The 21,891-nt window shown below is 42.2% G+C and overlaps 2 protein-coding genes across 2 annotated transcripts; one reads left to right on the top strand and one right to left on the bottom strand.

The window, feature by feature from the left end:
• Window positions 1-304: 304 nt before the first annotated feature.
• On the top strand, window positions 305-5,496 carry LOC124854751 (diencephalon/mesencephalon homeobox protein 1-A-like). Its single transcript, XM_047343084.1, has 5 exons — window positions 305-501; window positions 2,628-2,795; window positions 2,922-3,100; window positions 3,211-3,658; window positions 3,790-5,496. Exons 2-5 carry the CDS (start codon window positions 2,642-2,644, stop codon window positions 4,218-4,220), a joined length of 1,212 nt encoding a protein of 403 aa, XP_047199040.1. The 5' UTR covers window positions 305-501; window positions 2,628-2,641; the 3' UTR covers window positions 4,221-5,496.
• Window positions 5,497-12,159: 6,663 nt separating this feature from the next.
• On the bottom strand, window positions 12,160-21,347 carry LOC124854826 (vitamin D3 hydroxylase-associated protein). The gene is made up of 15 exons (XM_047343288.1): window positions 21,016-21,347; window positions 20,060-20,173; window positions 18,657-18,797; window positions 18,404-18,537; window positions 18,043-18,249; window positions 17,910-17,950; window positions 17,657-17,781; window positions 16,701-16,826; window positions 16,501-16,598; window positions 15,880-15,979; window positions 15,157-15,200; window positions 14,989-15,028; window positions 14,798-14,906; window positions 13,733-13,878; window positions 12,160-12,908 (listed from the first exon to the last, which is right to left on the bottom strand). Exons 1-15 carry the CDS (start codon window positions 21,229-21,231, stop codon window positions 12,786-12,788), a joined length of 1,764 nt encoding a protein of 587 aa, XP_047199244.1. The 5' UTR covers window positions 21,232-21,347; the 3' UTR covers window positions 12,160-12,785.
• Between the last annotated feature and the right edge of the window lie 544 nt (window positions 21,348-21,891).

Here is a 21,891-nt window from a genome sequence, read left to right as displayed (position 1 = left end):
TTAATAATGTCAACTCCAAAAATAGTACTAAATGTTAATGGGGTATTAGGATAATATAAAAAAAAAAATACAATGCATAAAATTAAGAATACAAACAGATCGTCGGTCTGCGGCTCGGATGCAGAAATCATCTGTGAGGTGTAATGTGAGGGAGGGGGGTGAGGAGGTGTGAGGAAGGGTGGGGGGGAGACCGTGAAGCGACGTGATTGGCAGAGAGCAGCAGCGTGCGCAGCGCCCCACTGACCCCGCCCGGGGGTCGCTTTAAAGGCCGATACATGGCAGCTCAGCATCCTCCCACATCCACGGAGAGGAGAGAGCGCAGAGAGCCGCAGCAGCAGCGGGACGCACCGGGACTCAGGCAGGATATTGAGAGAAGAGCGGAAAACACGGATCCAGCGAGGACATGAACAACCCGCGGATTTTAGAGGAGAAGATCTGAGAGGGAAAATACTCGGAGGCTCGGATCGTGGACATATTTCTCACCAGAGAGAGAGAGGAGAGGTAAGAAGTTTCCCGAGTGGAAGTTTCTCCGGCGCACGAGCTTTAGTTCATAGAGTGTGATTAGTTTTCTTTAAAAAGAATTAAACCGACAAAAAAAAAGAGGGTTTCATTAATATGTTCAACTTTTTACCTGCGTTTGTTTCAACTTGTTTCACTTTTATAACCACATGTCTGAACTTGACGTCATTTATAGCCTAAAGTGCCTTAAAGTGCCCAAAAAGAAGGAAAATATATACATGAGGAATATTTATCAAATATGAAAAGGATATATTATATATATACTTACATGCATTGTGCAATATTAACGTCAATTCTTCAATACATTGTTAAATATCTCCCATACCCTCTATGTATAAGCTATGTGTATATACTATTTATATAGGCTACTTATTATATTCTTCAATATCTTATATTTACTAGATATATGTCTTTGTGTGGTTATTTACATTCATTATGGATTCGTGGTGTCAAGTCTTCAATATCTTCAATATATGTATAGGCTATATATATATATATATAATATAGGGCTAAGAATTAACGTTAATGATGCAAATTTATATTTTGAATTGAGTCCTAATCAGCTGATAATGGTTTTCTTTGTGGCAGACGCACTTGTTTGTGTTTCCTTTAACATTACACGGAGTTGAATTGACTCCACTTTACAGAGTCATTATTTTCCCATCAATGTCCTCGGGTTAGTTGTGTTGCTGCTGACGCCAGAGCTGCGGGCCCGAGGGCAGAATTCACTAAACCTGTGTAACTCATAAATCCACAGCAATTAGCATAATTAGGCTTAAATCAGAGCCCGAGGCTGCAGAGTGACATTGTCCTGGAAGAGGAGCATTATGGGGAAGATTTAAAAACGCGAACAGATTACACCAATCCAGCCAGAGATTGATTTAGTAAAAATAATGCAATGAAATAGACGCACGAAGAAAGAAAATTGTTATTGCATTAGTCACACGTTTTGATCAGACAAGCACACGCACGCACGCACGCACGCACACGGGCCACCTTTCACGTGTCAGGCCTGGTGATAAATTAATAGTCTGGTATAGTAGGAACCTATTTGCACCCCACATTAGACTGGAGCCCGACGGGGGATCTGTGTGCACATTTCACCGAGGAGCTGTCACACATCTCCGTCAGCCTGCAGGCGCCTGAACTGACCTGGGACCCGACACAGATTGAAATAAACTGCTGCCCCACTGCAGGCAAACTCTCTGGGAGCAAAGTAAATATCCTCCTCTGTCAGCGCAGCCTGCGGAGGTTTCACACAGCGCCCGAAATTAAAAACACTTCAGACTGAACTTTTAATTTGAAAATAATGAAACGAGAAAGAAAAACCCACAATAAATTGTATTGTCATTGGTTTGTCAACCTGATGACAGTGATTTAAATTATTATTTTATTATTTATTAAATGAATAGCTATACATCATCACTGCTGACCACTGTGAATAAATTATTATATGACTATTATAATTAAATCGCGCTAAATGTTTCCTGATACAATGACACGACATGTTAAATTAAATAATAAAATAGTGCAGTAAATTTACACTCTTTTTTAAATTTAAACTTGAGACCTCTGCAACATATACTTGAATTAATAAATCGTAAATATGACGCTGTATTTTTCTGGAACTGGAAAATTGCACGAATCATTTTTCTCAGCTCACTTTAAGATATTATGTTAAAAAGCCTGTAAAAAATTGTTCTGTTGCCGCAGTGGATTCTTAAACCACAAAATAGATTTTTTTAAATAAATTATAGTTGAAAATAAAGATTAACAATTAAAAGTAACAATTTGAAATAAGTTTGTTCTGACTGTTTAGATGTAAAACCCCAGATTTCCATAAAAATTCTGTTTGGTTTCTTTCAACAAACTTTCTTTTCGATCTTTCAAGTTCTGAATCTCCTCTAGAGTCGTCTGCTCTAATAAATTTAAGGAACTATTCCACAGAAGCGCAGCGTTTAAAGGCCATTTCCCCCTGTTACTATTTTAAATATAAAACCATATTATACAGCTTTTCCTCATTTTTAAAGTAACCAAACTTCCGCCAGAGAACCGTTCTGTTTGTTGGTGGCCTGACCCTCACAGCAGTTTGTTTCTTTCCTCCGCAGAAAACACTTCAGTCATGCAGCACTACGGGGTGAACGGCTACTCTCTCCACGCCATGAACTCACTGAGCGCCATGTACAACCTCCACCAGCAGGCGGCGCAACAGGCCCAGCACACTCCTGACTACAGGCCCTCAGTGCATGCGCTCACTCTTGCAGAGAGACTTGCTGGTAAGAAGCAGTTGCTCATTTTGCTTTTCAGCTCCTCATGCTTTTGTTTTGATCAGCTGCCCTTTGCCCTGTCCCTTTAATTAAACTGGTCGTGTTTCTTGTTTCTCAACGGTTGCACATTTCAAGACATTATCCTTGAGGCCCGGTATGGCTCCCAGCACCGTAAGCAGCGGCGGAGTCGCACGGCCTTCACCGCCCAGCAGCTGGAGGCCCTGGAGAAAACCTTCCAGAAGACCCACTATCCTGATGTGGTGATGCGTGAGCGTCTGGCAATGTGCACCAACCTGCCCGAGGCACGAGTGCAGGTAAAAAGCCAGAGGCAATCTTGTATCATTAAAGGGGAAAATGGACTGGCCAGGACCACTGTCTTTACTGTGTTTAGCCCAAGCTCAACATGTGTTCATCTGTTTTCCAGGTCTGGTTCAAGAACCGTCGGGCCAAGTTTCGTAAGAAGCAGCGCAGCCTGCAGAAGGAGCAGCTCCAGAAACAGAAGGAGGCGTCAGGAGCAGCAGACGGCTCTCCAGAGGACTCCAAGACTGACCTCACTACCGCCAACACCACTACCACCACCACCCTGGCTCCTGAGGCCCGCACCCCTCCCCTCCCCTCCTCCCTCTCGTCCTGTCACTCAGAGGAGAGGCCGGAGGCGGCACGGCCCCAGCCTGACGAGATGAGCGTGGAAGTCAACGTCACCTCCCCTGAGCCATCGGACAGCGAGTCAGCAGCGGAAGATAATGCTGACAGAGAAGAGGACGAAATGAGGGGGGAGACGAGGGTGAAGATCAGGGGGGAGACGCAGGGGGAGGCGGGAGCGCAGCCAGGGAGCAGCTCCCCATCCTGCAAACGACTCAGCCCTGCACCAGGTAAGACTATGGATAGTTTCTATATGCTAAACAAAAGCACACAATTAGTACAGGATTAACACGAAAATTATATATATAGACGTCCGTGTAGAAACATGCTAACGTCCTGCTTCTCCCTTTCTTTCCTTCAGACTCTCCCCTGAGCTCCCCTGCCTTGCCGTCCTCCAGCAGTGCGAGTGGCGGTATGGTTCAGAGCAACTCCTACGCCTCGTCCCCCCTCAGCCTCTTTCGTCTGCAGGAACAGTTTCGGCAGCACATGGCCGCCACCAGCAACATGGTGCACTACCCGTCCTTCGACATGAGCACGCAGTCCTCTCTGCCCTACCTGGGCATGAACGTCAACATGCCGCCCCCGCTGGGCTCACTGCCCTGCCAGTCCTATTACCAGTCGCTGTCACAGGCCCAGCAGGTGTGGAACAGCCCGCTGATGCAGCCGGCGCCAGGCAGCCTCCCGGGAAGCATCCCGGGAAGCCTCAACAGCAAGACAACGAGCATTGAGAACCTCCGCATGAGGGCTAAGCAGCACGCAGCCTCGCTGGGATTGGACACGCTCCCCAACTGAAGCTCAGGCTGCTCAGTTTCTACGTTGGGCTGTTGCTCTGTTTCGTAGCTATGAATTATGGGCCCTGTCCACAGGAAGTCACTCTGGCTCCCCGACACTTTCCTCTTGGCCTCTCATCACCGTCAGCAACCATGTGTATCAATCCAAAAACACATTGAGAAATAAATCCGATCTTTTGTCTGCTACCCAATTGGCTGCCAAAATGATCATTCTAAAATTCCTCAGTTCAAAATCTGTTTCCTACTTTAACAACTACTGAGGACATTTTGCAGTTTTTCAGACTCCCAACTAAATTCAATTTCAAAACCCGAGCAGCACAACAAAGAGTAGCAACAACTTATTTTATGAAGACAACAAGTGTGTTTCAGAGCAGACACTGAAGGGGCCCTTTCTCAGCTTGGGGCCCGCGGTTGTTGAGCACAGCAAGTTGGCATGTAGCTCACTGCTGAGAGCTCATGACAAACATGAAGAACATCTCTGCTGGACAGAACAGAAAACAAGATTATAAGAAGAACTCAATGGTCTTGAATGAATAGATGAAAAAAAAGAAAAAAATAAAGAATAATCCCACCTGGACTGGAGTTACGACTGAACACTTCCTCCTGCCCGTGTGGATCTTGCTTGTGTTTGACTCCTTCTGGTCAACAGCTCAAGCCTAATGCCAGCTGTTCACCATGAATCGAGTCTCCTTGGTGAAGATGGGGCAGCAAGTCTTGAACCACAGAGCTGACGTTCTCTTTCCAGGACCAACAACCGACATTAAAGCATTCCATAATCCAACACCATGAACGTGAACTATGCATGTGTGCACCCTCTAAAGCATGGCTTACAGCCGCACAACGCAGAATGAAGTCACATCAGATCGAACATCACAAATAAACCTCCGATCATTCATTATAATCCTCGAGCCAAATGTGTTTCTTTGTAGATGACACGCCATTCTACTTGTTTAAAGTCACAGCTCTGCCTGCAAGAATCCATTGAGCGTTGTAAATATCCCTCAGTGTAACTTCATGTCTCCTTTTTGTGTGAAGCAATTGTGGCTCTTAAGCAAAGGACCTAAAGAAAAGGAGGAGGCACAGTAACAAATAAATATGAACCCAGCCCACGTATATTTTTGCTAACTCGGGTGCCAGATCGAGGTCGCCAGAGAGACGCACTAGCCAGATCTCTATGTACTATATCACTGTAGATTCAAGACATGTATTTCTCAATGGTTTTGAATGTGAGTAATTTATCTGTTTAATTCAAGGGAATAAATCACAAATAAGAATGATTCCTGTTGTCAGTGTCGTTGGTTGGAATACAGCATGGAAATGTTTACTCGCACTTGTTCACGATGCTTCATTTTGCCATTTTCCAAAGCAAACAGGAACCTAAAAGACCATCTGGAACAATATTCCTGCATGAATTAAGGAAATAGAAATACTTTCTAATTTCCCAAGTGGCAGTTTTGTATTTTCCCGAAACTTTGGACCCAAGTTAGCTGAAAGGTGAGTCAGGAGGGGACTGGACAAGAACAACATTCATTAAAACATGCACTCACACATTATCGTCTTCTAAAACACTTCTGTCTAAGTTTCTCATGTGAGAGTTAGTCGGCAACAGGAGAGGGATTAGTGGAGGGTGTGCCGAATCCAGTTCCTCTGACGGCTCAGAGTGGGACTGACAGAAAACTGAACCTTAAAAAAGAATTAGTCTTGATTTCCACACACATCAAGTCCAACTCCAACTTCTACAGTGAAAATGTAAGTTAAACTGTTCCGCTGAAGACACCTTGATTAACCGTGAATTATTTAGACACAGGAGGTCCACCGGCGTCAATGGTGAGGTTTACATGCCACATGGGGGAGAGCCTGCCACTTGTTCACCCGGTGTAGAATAACTAATCCTAAATGAAATGACTGAAGCACAGTGTCAGGCTCTAAAGAGTCTCCAATCCAGTAAACCCACCCACCACCCTCCCCTCACACTCTCTCTCTACCCCCACCCTGTCAATCGAGGTTTGGCTGCACCGAAACAGAATGCTTTGCCATAAGAAGATTACCTTCGGTCGGGATATCGATGGATTAAGTAAGAATAGAATGAGATAAAATGGGGCTGAAAGAGATCCCGGAGTCAGCAAAGTTCAGACACCTGTTCTTTTCCTGCTCCTCTGCGGCTCCTCGCTCCATGACCGTAAAGATTATATCACTTTCTAAGTGCAGAGGAGGAGGCGAGAGGGGCGAGGGAATTAGGATGGGGCCTGTTACAGTGAGTAAAAATAATTTTGGGGCTGAAAAGTCAATTTTTGTACAAATTCCCTCAGGTTATTCTCAGACACTGTTTAAATATGTGGTCAATTTGTCATGAACCTCCGTGTTTTGTGTTGGGAAAGGGTGTAAATCACTGGGAACGGTGTGTTTGTGTGTTTGTGTGTATGTGTGCGTGTGTGTGAGTGAGTGTGAGTGAGTGGGTGTGTGTGAGTGTGTCTATGGCAGCTAAGCCGCTGAAGGTTTCCAGGAGCTCTTTGATGTGTATCTGGGCAATGCGCTATTAGAGGGATTTTCCTAGTTGACAGCTTAGAGAATGTGTGGAGGAATTGCGATGCCAGCGGGCTAAAAGAATGCTGGAAACAGGATTAGGATCATATTCTGGCAGCTCCTGTCACTTCATCAATGGGCTAAGGTTTCCTCAGTGACAGCCCTCCTTCTCTGCCCGGCTAAAACCTTTAGTGGGACCATAAAAGGGGTGAGAGAGGGGAAAAAACAATGATTGAATGGTGTGCTATGATTTCTGTGCCGGGCCTGCACTGAGGGCTTTGTGTTGGGAGGTCTGAGGGGGACGGTGTTGATTTGGAGGGAGGGGTAGGTCATGGGGATGAGAAAAGGGGTGGGGGCGCTTTTTGGAGAGAGGGGGGAGGAACTGTGGAAGTTTTACACCCAAATCCCCATGGCAGAGCATGTGGAGGGGTTTTTACACTGATGCTGGTGGACAGGGACAGCAGCGTGCACGGTGTCCCCCAGGGGACGGCAGCAGCAGGAGCAGCAGCAGGTGGGAAGAGAGGGGAACATTTCCTGAATCTTCAGAACACAACAAGATTCACATTGCCTGAATAAAACCTGCCTGTTTTCACCAAGTGAGAGCTCTTTCACCTGGAGATGGGACAAAGACTCAGACTAAGTTTTTTTTGTTTCATAAAAGGACATTTCTTGTGATATTTGAGATTTTTTGATTGCAGTGATATTTCAATAAAAATTATCAAAACCAACAATGAACAGATCTTATTAAAAAGTATCTTTAGTATAGCCTATAATCAAAATCTGGCATACCTTATTCCTCTGTATAATACATACAATTGTACTGGCTTGTTCCTTAATTATGATAAACAGGGACATTAAAGTTTATTTCAAGTTGACACATCCACCATTCAAATGTGTATAAATCCGTAGCTGAAAATAGTCCCCAATAAATAAAACTATGTTCTCCTGTTAGAGATACGTTTGGTAAAAACTACAGTGCCCAGCTGATTTATATCACTTTGCCTAAAAAATGTATAGATTGCCATTTTACTCATTTGAAAAAATAAAATGCATCCACATGGATTTGTGGATGAAGTGCCACTGACATGATGGGGAAGTCGGTTTCGGTCTCTCAAGGGATTTATTTACAGTAACAAAAATACAAAAAATAAAAAAATCTCCTGGAGCCATGTAAAGAAAATGATTTCTCTAGAAAATACAAAATTTACCAACAAGCTCATTTCAAGCAGCAGGGCCTGTGCAAAGTGCTGAATTCCATCAAATGTGAAAACAGCACAAATGTGAAAACGTACGTGACTTGGGACATTTTTCCATGTGATAAATTCACATTATGGATCAACATGGGAATTGTAGATGTTGCACATTAAGTGTAGAGCATAACAAATTGAAACATGTGGTTTACAGACATTTCAAATGTGAAAATATACATTTTAAACATGGTTCTTTCATACAACGCAATTAGTAATGCCAGCGATTAGCAATGCCATCACTTTCTTCCCAAAGATTAAGCATTTTGGATCAGCTCCATGTTCAGGTGAGTCATTTATTTTGAGAGGAATTTAAAATACACATTCTCCAGTCGGGCCTGATGTCGTGTTGCTGAATGTTGGTTTTCTTGTCTGGGCTGATAGGGTGGTCTCTGTCATACATCTTGGACCAGCTGTCTTAATGCTGCCACCGAAAACCCCTTCCCCCAGGAGTGTAACTCCACACTTTGCTCACCCATGTGAAACAATACTTTCACAATACCACAGGAGTTTGATTGTTGGCGACAAGTTATATAATGCCAGGAATTACAGACTAGCATGCAAATGCTAAATCCTCTCTTTCTCCTGAGAAGTGGATGAGACGGACTATATCTGCAGGCTTCACTCTGGCTCCCCAGCTTTGTGCTACAGAGACGCTCTCCTTTCTCCCCCTGACTTGGGTGATAATCCTGACACGCACTGTCTGCATTTTTTACTGTACGTGTTTAAGCGCATTTGCAGAGCATTTATCTCTCCAATGTAAACCAATTTGGCTATAAGGGCCTTGGGCCAAGCAAGGCACCGGCGGAAAGAAAGGAAAACTCAGACCTAGCAGATGTGCAGAGAAGGGAGGATGGGAGAGCTGGCGAAGACGCTTGGGTTGATGAATAACTGCATGCAGCGAAAAAGGCGAAAAGCGGAACTGGATGGGAGAAAAAGAATGTCCCTTGTCCGAGGGGTAAGCTTTTCAAACTTGGGATAGGGGCCTTTAAAGCCGATAGAACGTGGATCACTGAATTGTTGAGTCACAGAATCTGAGAAAATCATACGGAGCTCCCAGTTAATCCTGTCATAGTGAGATCGGTGGACATACTTCGGGGATCCCAGCCCCTTCTGAAGAAATTTGGAGGCTGCTGTATTGACAGAGCTGCTGTTTGATACCGCCTGTACACCTGTATCAGCTGTCTGTTAATCTGCCTTCCCCTCCTCCTACTCGTCCTCCGCAGCATGTCGCCTCTGCTGGGGAAATGGCTGATGAAATGCACCAAAGACCTAAAAGCTGCCAATCTTGCGGCTTCTTGATGTCTCCTGTAAGTGGCTCTGGTTGCAGGATGAACTTGTCACTTTGATCATCTGAAAGGCCAGAGCCCCGCTGCGTCAGACATTACTTCGTGCAATTCTGAGGAGCCATAAAGACTATGGGCTCCTTGGTCCCTGAAATGGGACATTAAGACAGAATCATCCTAGGTTAGTTGTGGCGATATCAAGGTGTTTTATTTGCTGGCACGCAGGCAGGGTCTGAATGTGTTTGGATAGCTTTTAAAGTACCTGATCTTACAGCCTAAGGTTCCTGTAAATGAGGTGTTTGCTGCTCTTATCAATGAGACGTTACATGAGAAGAGCACCTCGGCCTGCCGGGGCTGTTTAACCGTTCTGCTGTATGATTACAACAGGCTGAGCTTTTGGCCAGATGCCTTCTACGTCTAACTCAAACTATTTCAACTCTTCTCACTTTGTTTCACAAGTTCTGATGTTGAATATTTGAGGACACTTCTAGCATCATGACATTCACAACAGTCTCTTACGCTGACACTGAGGGTTTATCGTACATTTTAGCAATGGTGAAAATAAGTATTTAAAGCTTAAAATTGTGCAGCAGTACTCTGTTCATCAGCCATTACTCTGTCTCCCCTTTGTGCACAACGGCTTATTTATATTTGTGAGCTGCAAAGTGATGCACAGGGGCTCGATGAGAGCCACTGGTGTCCCAACTGGATGTTAGTCATCAGTACTAGAGACATTTTCATTCCAGATGATTTGATATTGAAATGTTTGCTTTAAATCGAACATGAATCTAGTTCTGTCTTGCTGTGACTACATAGCGAATACAGAGGGGTTTGGTCTGTGGTTTAAATGAAGCAACTTGTGTCACGACAGCCGTCACAGAGAGAGATGATTGGTTGGATTTAAATTGTTAACACCTCATGCTTAGTTTCCATGACAGGTGCACAATATATGCACACAAGCACCTCCTGTCATACACTCGCACAAATAAAACACGTTTCTCCTTTATTAAAATGAATAGCCCCTATTAATATATATAAATGTGGCTAATTGTCCCCTTGTCTTAACTATTGTCTTCCTGATGTTTAACAGGCTTTTTTTTTTGACAATATGGATTAATAACTCATATCAACTAATGCATGAGTCTGTGTAACTCGTGTTGCGGTGAGTCATGACGGTGCGATAGTGAACCAGCTCAACACCAGAACCCTGGAAGTGAAGCAGCTAAACGGAATTCAGTCATGTGACATGTCAAAATATCGTCTCTGAAAAAGGCCCATAAAAACAAAGAGTTCATGAAATGAGACTGTGGTTTCATGTTCTCATCACGTTTTAACCCAGAAACTGAACAGCGGTGAGGACAGTTGTCATGTTAGATTGGATTTGACTTATTACAAGAATAATAGTTATTTCAAGGTATATTAGAGGTTGTTTTTGTTACATTTACTAATGTACAACCAAGGCCTGAAAGTTGGCCTCCTACTTCTCTTCTTTTTGTTTAGATTTTTTACAATTTACAAATATGACATGTACATATGTGTTTTACGCAAGTAATGTTTGAATGAAAGGATTGCATGGAAAAATCTGTGGAAATTAGTTTGAATATATTTACCCATTTCTTTTAAATAGGAGTATTTTGTTTAAACTGCCTTACTTGGTAAAATTATCTTTTGCACTATATCACTTGTGCTCTGATTATCTTTAAAGTTTTAAATAGCTACAGTTTATATAGAATATTCAAATAGATTTATAATTATGTATAATAGAGTATTATGCACACACCTGCCAACCTGTAAATGGTGAATGTATTTAATAGGCCAATTTGAAGGATGGATTTGTGTGTGCGTGCGTGTGCGTGTGTGTGTGTGTGTGTCGCTGCCTCTGTCTCAGATCCTGAGGGATTTATGAACAATGTCAGTTCCCTCTGAAGACCTGAGTCTCTTCACTGCCTCTTAAAGCTTAATGCTCCCTGACTGAGTGGCACAGTGAGAGCCACACTCTCTCTCTCTATGTGCCACAGATAATGCTAAGAACAACCTCTCAATTCCAGCTCTCCTCTCCTCGCCTAATGTGCCCTCCTTCCTCTGCCACACGCACACGCGGCCATTTCCATTCAATCACGACACGAGTGCTAACACAGGCGTCTGTAATGGAAAACGCTAACGTTGTCCCTAATGGTTTCCCATCCCTGGAGAGTTTTTAAAACATATGTAAATTTATGTAAACCCAACAGAAACACATATTTACAATAGCACGGGAGTAATCACAATACGACGACATTGTTCGCTGGCCTCGTGGATGGAGGCGCCATGTGTCATTAGTCTTCTTTATCTCTTTTCTGTTTCCTGTGATGGCATCAGGGCCACAATCGCTCACAATAGGAATGAACATGATCTGCACTCATCTGTGGCACGGTGATGAAGAGGCGGAGGGGACGGTAAAAGAAAGTGAAAGAAGAGGGTGTGAGGCCTTACAGCTGCTGAGTGAATGATGGTGAAGGTGCATCAGGAAGTTAGTTCATTTCAGATTAAACAACACACTGGGATTTGAAGTACTGTTTTTTAAAAAGCTGCAAATATCAACTCAAACAAATGAACGGCGGAGGGAGCAGTGGATCATATCAGCATCTTGGCTCTGACATTAAAAAAACAAATTCTGTGTTTTTACTGAGTATCATACTTGGAGTGGACAATAATTGTTTTTGAATCTTTTGTGTAAGTTTTGTTTGGCTTTATTAAGTCTGTATATATTTTGGAGTGGGCATTAATAGATAAATAATGTTTTATACTGTTGAGAAATGAAAAATAAAGTTGTATAAAAAGGCATATTTTGTATCGTTGAAAACCATCTCAAATTCTAGTTAAAAAAAGAAAACAAATTGCAACATTTCAGTGGTGCTTCCTCTGTGAGAAATCAGATGTTTTATTCTCAGACATCAGATCACAGTACGTTTCAAGTTCAGACATGAACAATAAAAAACAATTCAGTGTTCATTATAAATTCAAATAGAAACAAATGTGCATGTGGTCACGGTGCCTCTTTGCCCAGAAGTGATGTGAATTAAATGACTTCATACAATGTTGTATGAAATATGAAACAGTGCCTCAGATCAAATGTTTAGCTCATTTCACCAAATCAGATACTTGATTTCACAAAAGGTAGGAAAAAAATCTATCTAATGTCAGTAAGATTGTTGTACCAATAAAAGACAAATAGAAGCCCAATACAATTAAATTAAAACATTAAAGATTTGTCAAAGAATGAATAAAAACTTCACAGGTGAACTTAACTATTATCCTCAGTTAACCTATATTTTCAAAAACCCAAACAATCTTGCCCAGAAATAATGTTAAGTGCATCAACTTCTTTTAAAAAAGTTAAAGTTCCATTGGCTATTCACTTCTTCAAAGACCATCTTCATCAAAAAAGGATTCTAGTCGCTGGCTTCTTGTTTGTGTTTTCACAAACCTGAAGCCTCTGGGGTTTGCAGTTCCACCTGTGGCCTCCAGGCTTTACTTCCTGCTCTGTTTGACCAGATGCTCCACCTCCCTCATGAGACGCAGGCAGAGCTCGTCCTGCCACGGCAGGGCGACGCACTGCACCGCCACAGGCAGACCCTCGCCTCCAGACACAGCCTGAGCACAGACACACACCCAGTCAGTCAACAGTCAGTAACCACCACAGTCTGCTGCCTCCACCTGCTGACCAACTGTGGAAGTACAGTTTTAAGAGGGGGACTAACTGAAACTTTAAAAAGGGATAGTTCACCCAGAAATAAAAATGCACTCATTATCTACTCACCCCTATGTCGAGTCCAATATGAATGTCGGGGTTCCCGGACACGCGCATGACACCACACGAGCAGTATGGAGGCATGTTGTGATTTTTTTCTGTTGTTCATTTACGTCTGAAGATAGGTCAATTATTTATGCAACTGTATTGGATTTGGCTGCAACACTGTTTACCCCTGAAAATCCAAAAGTGTTTTGTGGACTCAAACACTTCACCCACCCGTCCATCGGCATAATGGGGAGTAGATAATGAGTGAATTTTAATTTCTGGGTGAACTATCGCTTTAAGTTTGGGAATGAGCACAGAAACACAAACTAAATGAAGGTGAGCCAGTACAAACAGAGCCTGTGAAGTGACTCTCAATAGTTCTTGCGGGAAAGTCAATCCAACAAGTACAAAGAGACACAGATCAACAAGACAGTGATGAAAAACCACCACAAAAAGTGTCAAACAAAACGAAAGTAGAAATGCAAAGTGGCTACATCATCATCTCATCATTACAACTGCAAGTCATTTATTGGCATTTCTCGCAGTAGAATACTTGAAGGTGCATCTTTGGCATTTATTTATTTCACCGAATAAACTCTTAATATAATTTGAGTCCTAACAGAATAGGACCAGTCTTACGTCATTTGGCAGTCATCTCACTCTGGCAGGTGTTTCTTACCTCTTTGAAGAGCTTGTCCCAGCGGTCCTGATAAAAGCCCTTATAGTGCTTGAGCTCCTCCTCATCCTCTGCAGTCACCGTGGTAACGGGAACTACGCCGGCCGGAAAGGTCAGGAGATTGTAAAGCATCGTGTACGTGAGAACAGCTGAAAGGAAAGACAACAGAAAGAAGTTAGTCACTGGGATCCACTGGGTTTTATAACAGTGTTATTATCACTGTTCTGTATGGACAGTGTCAGTAAGGTGATGATTTTTATGCTGTTGTCAAGTGTTTTATCACTTTTTTTTTTTTCTTTTGGCAAATAATTACGTTACATCCATGTTTGCATCTTGATGTAATTATCAGTAGGTAATTGCAACATCATAACCTCCGCCAGTGAGGGAGGTCATGTTTCTGTTTTGTTTGTCTGTTAGTTAGTTTTCAGGATTCTGCAAAAACTACTGGAAGGATCAACATGACACCTGGTGGAAGGACGCGGTATGTGTCAGTAAAGAAACTGTTGCATCTTGGTGCGTATCCAAAGCAGGGGACACATTCAGGACTTTTTCACTGTGACAGAGCGTGTTTTTTGAAATTTTTGTCAATTTCTCAAGACATAATGCAGGGATCTTAGAAATTGGATCCAGACAATAAATATTCTTATTAGGCATGTGATGTTTGCAGGTGATGTGTGTTTTACATGCATCTAATAAGAGATATTTGCAGAACATTTCTCTGTACATATTCTAAGTATCTGATCTCAATTTGGTGAGAAAGTTGATCAGCAGGTATGAGCTCTCCGATTGTTGTCATCTTATCAATTTTCCCGGGAGCAAACTCACGGGAAGACAGGCAGCAGCTTTGAATCATTTATACGGTGTCATGGTATTTTTGATGACACTTTTTTGAAATAAGTGGTAAATAGAAAGATCATTATGACAGTATTACCAAAACCATCCAAAACATTTAAGTGATGTGTTCCTTGTATTGTACAGCTATCCATGATTTATAGAATTGATCAGCAGAGACAGAGTCTCCCACACTACACTCATGCAGATATTTGACATTAGTTAAGTCTACCGTACTGGTAACTTGGCCGCAGTATAAGAAGTTGAAAGCAGGTCCAAACATCGGGCACAGCAGCACATCTATGTTGCATCTTCTCCAATCTTCTATTGTTTCATGAATGTAGTCCTAAGGAAAACAGGTGAGAATTACATTTCCCCTTGTATGCATTCAGAACATAGACTAACAAATGCCTGAGGACTAACAGTACCTCGACAGCAGCGTGTTGCTTCCACAGCTCTGGAACAGAACTGGAAACGAGACGGAGAGAAAGGGTCAGTACGTTCCGACATTCTTCCCATTACATCAGTGTGTGGTTAAACAATCAGTGATTACACAGCAAACCCGAAAGCACAAAACGTCAAGGCAACTCTCTCACCTGACTCCACTGATACCACCGAAGACGCCAGAAGCACGAGGAGCCTACAAAACATGACATGAAACAATAAACAAGAAAGATTTTGTGAAACAGTCAATAATCACAGTCATTTTCAAACTAAGTGTTCCAAAGGACGATTTATAATGAGAATGATTTTAACTGTAATTTACTGTAAGGTCCTCATATCTGGTCAACCAAATGATAACCACATGATATCCTGAATCAACTACAGTTGATAAAGAATTGGCTGCCTGTCAGTTTCCGTATTAGTTTTTTTACTTGTCTTAAAGCACTTCCTGTTCTGTCATCACACAGTGTATGAACCAGTACAGCTCCTTAGGTCCTCTGGTACGATGCTGCTCCAAGCTGCTGGAACACTCACCCCGAGGACCTGAGAGACGGCCAGTGTGGAAATCTTCAAATCACAAGCTTAAAGCCCATCTCTTTAGTCGGGCATTTAATTAAGTAAGTTTAAGATTCTAGTAAATTATACTGGCCTGTTAACATTACTAGAATGTGTTTTTATCCCCATTTTATTGAGTGTTTTCTTCTTCTTTTATTGCATCTGTTTTAAAGTTTTACTGTTATTTTAGCTAAAAGCTATTCTTTGGAATTTCACTGTCAGCATTTTTATTTAGTTTATCTCATCTTGGGGAATCAGTCAATTTTGAAACACTTTGAGCAGCACTAACCTGCATCGATCAATCGATTGATTGAACTCACCACAGGCTTCAGGAGGAATGAGAGGGTTTTCTTCACCCACGTAGGTAGAGAGTAGGGTACAACCTGTGCTTTGAGACAGGGGTCCAGAGGACTTCCCTCCCTAAAGCAGAATCAATAAGACATCATTGGAAAATGATACAACGATCTAGTCAATGAGATTACTCTTATGTTTATCATAATAGTTATGAAGCAGCTATGTGAGGTTTAACACAGTTTCAGTGGGTTTTTTTAATATCTTGTATCTGTAATCCGCTCAGCCTCAGTTCTTTGAGACAAACTGACATTTTTTCCGGGTTCAGCCGCTCCACAGTGGCAACAAGGCTCCTTCACAAATTCTCCATCTGAACAAGGTTTCAGCTTCTTAGCCTTTAGCCGTCTCACCACAAAACTTCCCTGTGTAACGTCCCTGGTTGCAACTTTTAGTGTCTGTGTAAATATTAATCATGTTTAATTTTGAGCTGTTGGTTGATGAAAACATGAAATTTGAAGACATCACCTCGAGGTCTGGGATCTTATGAAAAGGATTTTTACACATTTGAAGACTGAACACTGCAGCTGTTCATTAAAATAATCATCTTATTAATACTGACTACACTGTTCTTGAAGGACATTTCAACCCACAGTTTTTGTAGCATGGTGGTAGCTCCATCTGCGAGGACACCCTTAATCAACATCTGTTCTGCAACATGTTGGATCTTCAGGGGACTGTAAGGCACCAGCTACAAACACAAAGTACAGGAGCAGTGGCTGCATTAAAAACTTTAACTTCATGTGCCACATTTAGGCCAAACGGTGTGTGTCAGGGTGTGGTTTGGTCTCACAGTGTGGCCAGCTTGCTCCAACAGTGCCTTGACTTCTCTGATGGCTCGGGCCGTGCTTGGGGATGGCTGCATGTAGCCGTCGCTGTCAAAGTAACCGATCCTCAGAGGTTTGGTGCTCTGGTACATCTGGGAAATAATACATTTTCATTTTGTGAAACCTTACAAGTGTAAACACAGAATGGTTTAACTGTATTGACAACGAGCTGAGATTATGTGTTTGAATTAGCATTGCCTGCTAAAATTAATTTAAAATCATGATGACAGAAAAGACCGACATGGATAATTATCTGCCTTCATGTTTCCATTACACTGGTGGATGAACCGAACTCATTATCATCACAGCAGAGCACATCACTCCGGATACTCCCTTGTGCAAAGAACAGGATGAAAACCACTCATGGGAGATTTCATCACCATAAGTTACAGTTAGCAGCATGTTTCTCTTCTTGACTCTGTATGAGAGGAGTACAAATTTAAGTTGTAGAATTGTTGTAATTCTGATATGTGACGTGAAATCTTACCAACTTTCAAACCTCTTTATCAACATATTGTAACTTACAAAAAAAGTGTTTCAGAAACAAATTACCAACCCAAATATTTTTAAATGAGGTTTACTTGGAGTATTATCTATTATGCATGTAGGATTTAGTGGCATCGAGCTGTGGAGTTGCATTTTTCAACCAACTGACACTGCTCTTCCAAGCATGTAGAAGAACCTACGCAGGTATTTACGTAACATAAAGGGCCCTCTCTGGAGCAGTCTGTCTATTCGCGGGGCCCTTTTCAAGGCCATTGGTTATGTCGGACCCTGAAGCATCACTAAAACTCTCTTTTTTCTTACCCGATTCAAGGGTATAAGGACCGAGGGCACATGTTCTCCACAGATTGTTAACCCCTTTGAGGCAAATGTGCGATTCATGATGCATTAAAATACAATTAGACTTCATTGGACATACCTCCACATTAAAGGGTATGGGTGGAACAGTAGGGTCCAGGGAAAACATGTGGTCACTCAGCAGAGCCTGCATACACAGAGCCAGACTGTCCACATCCCTCGCCATAGGTCCAGGAGAGGAAGGCACTAAGTTTATAAGAATATTACAGTTGTCAAATGTAGCAGACGACACGAGTAGTACCGCCAGGTAATAATGATGCAACTCTTTAACGTCTGCATGAGCTTTATATGATGTGTCGTGTATTTCCTCTTACCTGACTTTTGCCCTCTGTAAATGGGCTTCACACCTTGTGAACTGACAATAAAGATGACAAATAAAGATGAAAGTCTGGTGGAAAGAGTCGTGACTGCGGAGTGAGTCTCCGTAAAACTGTCTCACGTACTCACCTTAGCCGACGTGCTGTTGGCTTGAGGCCACAGATCCCACAGAAAGCGGCAGGAATGCGGATGCTGCCCCCTATGTCACTGCCCAAACCGAGCACAGAGCCGCCTCCCCCGATGAGAGCCCCCTCCCCACCAGACGAACCTCCAGAGGTCTTCTGGAGGTTATGAGGGTTTACGGTCTGCCCATAAATAGGGTTACTGCAGTCATAGCTGGAAGTTAGGCAATAAAAACACAGATAAACAAATGAGTATCACAGCCTTTATGTCATCAAAACTCATAGTACGCTTTTGTTTTGAAAGTACACAACCGCACAAGTGTGTGTGTGTGTGGAACACATAACAACTGGGTTGAGGAATGATTTACTTAAGTAGGGCTTGGGGCAAGTTGGTTTTCACAAAGGGAATAGCTCCTTGTCTCTTCAGAACTTCAACAAGCACGCCGTCCTCTTGGAGGGGCTGGTCCAGATTAATGACCACACCACAAGAACAGTCATGATTCTTGTGTTCACACGTGAAGACAAGACAAAGAGAGCAGTGTTAGATAACAGCAGATCCACCTGAGCTTTGTAAAGCACATTGCTGTTGATTCACTGTGACAATACATTATCACAAATAACCTTATAAGCAAAGTTTTCCTTGATGCTAACTGGAACTCCATACAAGAGACCCTTCTTGTTGGAGTCCAGAGTCTTCAGCTGATCGAAACTCTCCAGCAAAATCCCTGTGCAGCAGTTGAGCTTTTTGTTTACATCCAGAGTCTGTAGGAAAACAGAGGACAAAAACTAATTGAAGTAGGAGGAAGAAATAGTTACTTAAGCTAAATTTGCTTGGTGTCAAAAGACTTAAAAAGGAGTTGGTGTGTAAACTGGAGAAGGTTATGTGCTCAACCAACCGCACTTCAGAGTCAGCTGTCAATCATGGCCACCCCGTTTTTATATAATCAAACAAATAAACAAACTTACTAGAAAAATGGACACATTAAACAGCTCAACAAGTGTGTTAACGACCTTGTGTCGACTTTTCATGTCCTGAAAACCTCTCACCAAATGCCTGAGGGAGTTTTGCATATTCAGATGTCATAGGAGACTTTTATTCTTGCAGAGTAGGTGCCATCCAAGTGTCCGCAAGCCCCGACATTCAAATTCCACTCAAAAGGGCGTCATTTACACCAAGTTTTTGGCCTAAATGCCGCTGTTAGTTGGGCGAGAGCTTGTGCTGTGTGTGCGAACGTTACTCCACGATCCAATTGTATTGGATTTGGCTGTAGCGCTGTTTACCCCTGAAACTTCAAGAGTTTTGTGGACTAAAACACTTCACCCACCCCTCCATCAGCATGGTAGTGAATAGAAGTATTTTTAGGTGAACTATCCCGTTAAGATTGGGCTTTTTCATCACTGCAAGCTTATTCCCTGCAAACTAGACACACTGGCATGTATTTTTTACTTCCTGATGCTTATTAGCAATGACTCGCAACACACAATCATTTCTTTCACTCTGACAGTAACCTGACAGGCAAACAGCCAGAAGAGAACACCCTGAAAGACTTGTTCTTGTAGTGAGAACATTCTGTCAGCTCTGGCGGAGCTCAGTATTTATCAGGAGGACGACAGCTTTACCCCAAACTATTTCACTGTATGATCCCAGACTGTATGTGTGGAACAGTTGACCTTTTGGATGCGTAGAAGAACACTTCTACTCACACAACGACATCAAAAAGCCATCATGTTGAGAAACTACATTATTATTTTGAGAATGTCACATGATTTTTGAGATACTATGTTATTAAATAAATGTTTCTCATTATAATGCTCTTTTTTTTTTCTTTCAACAGAAGTGCAGAAATGGGCTTCTGTACAAACCTGATTAAAAAAGCAGCAAATAATTCAGTCTAAAGACTGTGGGTGAATAAATTGAATGACTGGACAGATAATGATTGATTAAGTCAGTGGGAAACAAAATGTAATATGTCAATGGTTGTTTTTCTGTGCTGCATGTAGGGATGTTGTGTCGGGTACTGAACCTTTTCCATGTAAGTGTAGAACACATCCTCTGGACTCAGCAAGCCTTCCTGCAATTGCTTGGTCAACTCCGAGAGGGTCAGCGTCAAGATGAGAGCCGAGTCGGTTGTTGGATGCTACAGGACACACACATATAGAGTCATTGCAGTGGGGATAGTAATAGTTCATTTTCAGTACAACCTAAAAGTTGTTGACAAATGAAAAATGCATCAACCTACTTATCACTATCCACTGATCTACTTTATGTCTATGTTAAACTGTTTTAATAGGTAAAGTAGAATGGAGACTAGGGCTGGAGGATAAAACAATCAATAACTATATAATTGATATCAATGGCAATATAACTTAGGTCCATTACATATTGATGTATATTGCTTATGCATTGTGCAAACAGTGAGGAGGTTTAACACATGATTGATCTATACCTCAAATTTATAAAACGTTTTGTTGTTTATCAAGTGTCGTTCTCTGCTTTTAAAGAAGAGTTTAAAACCACAACATTCTCTCAGGAGCAAAACCCCGTCTTGACCTAACAATGCCACATTTATCTTAATAATTATCAATATGAAAATTTTGATCTTTACAAAAGGTTTGGCCATATGGCCCAGTCTGGATAAAAATACAGAAATGGAAAATGTTGAGTGAAAGACTAAATTATAAATCCCCAAGGGGATGTTATTAAATTCCTTACTTTATCTGAGCAAAAGTCAAAAATCAAGATATGTTAATATATATATATCAAAATGTATACTATTATATTATAGACATATAAGACGGAGATGTAGATAATGACATCTGGCACAGCTGGGACCAGTACATTTAACCAAAACTTTTATTTTTTTACTTACTAACTATTCAACTATTGTTTTTCTGTCAATGTATCAATAGGTGTGACGGTTACTTTTCTTTCATCAGACACCCCCTCCCCTCATCTCCCCTCCCCTCCCCAGCAGCTCACCGACTCCTTGTACCGCCGCACAGCCTCCTCTGCCCGCTGCAGGCTCTCGGTCCTCCGCTCTCTGGCTCTCTGGATCTTAACCTTGGCCTCTCGGAAGCGGATCACTCTCCGGATCAGCAGCACCGCAGCTCCCGCACCGCAGGCGGCCCCCGCCAGCAGAGCCGCTGTCCGCTTGTCCACCTGCGCCCTGTGGACGAGCAGCTTCAGGTTCTCCATGATTCTCCCGCTGCCTCAACTCTGACGGATCAGCGTGTGCCGTCTCTGGAAGCGACCAGAGACTTTATCCACCCATTGTGACGTCATCTTCGGTCGCCATCTTAATATTTTTTTTAAGAAAGACATCACCATATTTGGACAAGAGGGAGGAGCCCGGTAACGACTTTATACAGACCTCAGGCAATTTCCGGGTCGCTGAACCTTTATGTAATTATTTTTAAGTAGATGCTTGTGGACTAAGTTTAGAATACACCAACACTACTGAACATTTACTTATCTGTTGTTCAGTCACATTTCATGTGGTAAATATAGTTATATTAAAGGTTCAGTATGTAGAATTTAGTAACATCTAGTGGTGAACTTGTATGTTGCAGCTGAATACCCCTCACCGAACCCTCTCCTTCCAAACATGAAAGAGAACCTGTGGTAGTCTTCAGTTGTCATAAAAACTCAAAAGGTGTTTAGTTTGTCCATTTAGGACTACTGTAAAAAACATGGCTGCCTCCGTAGAGAGGACCCACTCCCGATATAAATAAAAAGTATTTAAATATAAAGGGTCCATTCTGTAGTAAGTAAAACAACAATTCATACAATTTAGATGAAACACTAGTGAAAATATTACTAGGATTATTTTATATAGATAGAGATCCCTTTCACCTC

This window comes from Hippoglossus stenolepis, chromosome 14 (genome assembly GCF_022539355.2).
Source record: "Hippoglossus stenolepis isolate QCI-W04-F060 chromosome 14, HSTE1.2, whole genome shotgun sequence".
Classification (NCBI taxonomy): Eukaryota; Metazoa; Chordata; class Actinopteri; order Pleuronectiformes; family Pleuronectidae; genus Hippoglossus; species Hippoglossus stenolepis.
This window is presented reverse-complemented; position numbering and strand designations above follow the sequence as displayed.

Excerpts from the sequence above, each read along its gene's own strand:
- LOC124854751 (XM_047343084.1), top strand. The coding sequence starts at position 2,642 with ATGCAGCACTACGGGGTGAACGGCTACTCTCTCCACGCCATGAACTCA. Across the intron at positions 3,101-3,210 it reads TGCCCGAGGCACGAGTGCAG|GTCTGGTTCAAGAACCGTCG; the intron begins GTAAAAAGCCAG and ends TCTGTTTTCCAG. Across the intron at positions 3,659-3,789 it reads ACGACTCAGCCCTGCACCAG|ACTCTCCCCTGAGCTCCCCT; the intron begins GTAAGACTATGG and ends TCTTTCCTTCAG.
- LOC124854826 (XM_047343288.1), bottom strand. The coding sequence starts at position 21,231 with ATGGAGAACCTGAAGCTGCTCGTCCACAGGGCGCAGGTGGACAAGCGG. Across the intron at positions 18,798-20,059 it reads TCTACACTTACATGGAAAAG|ACTCTGGATGTAAACAAAAA; the intron begins GTTCAGTACCCG and ends GTTTTCCTACAG. Across the intron at positions 12,909-13,732 it reads GGGACAAGCTCTTCAAAGAG|GCTGTGTCTGGAGGCGAGGG; the intron begins GTAAGAAACACC and ends GTCTGTGCTCAG.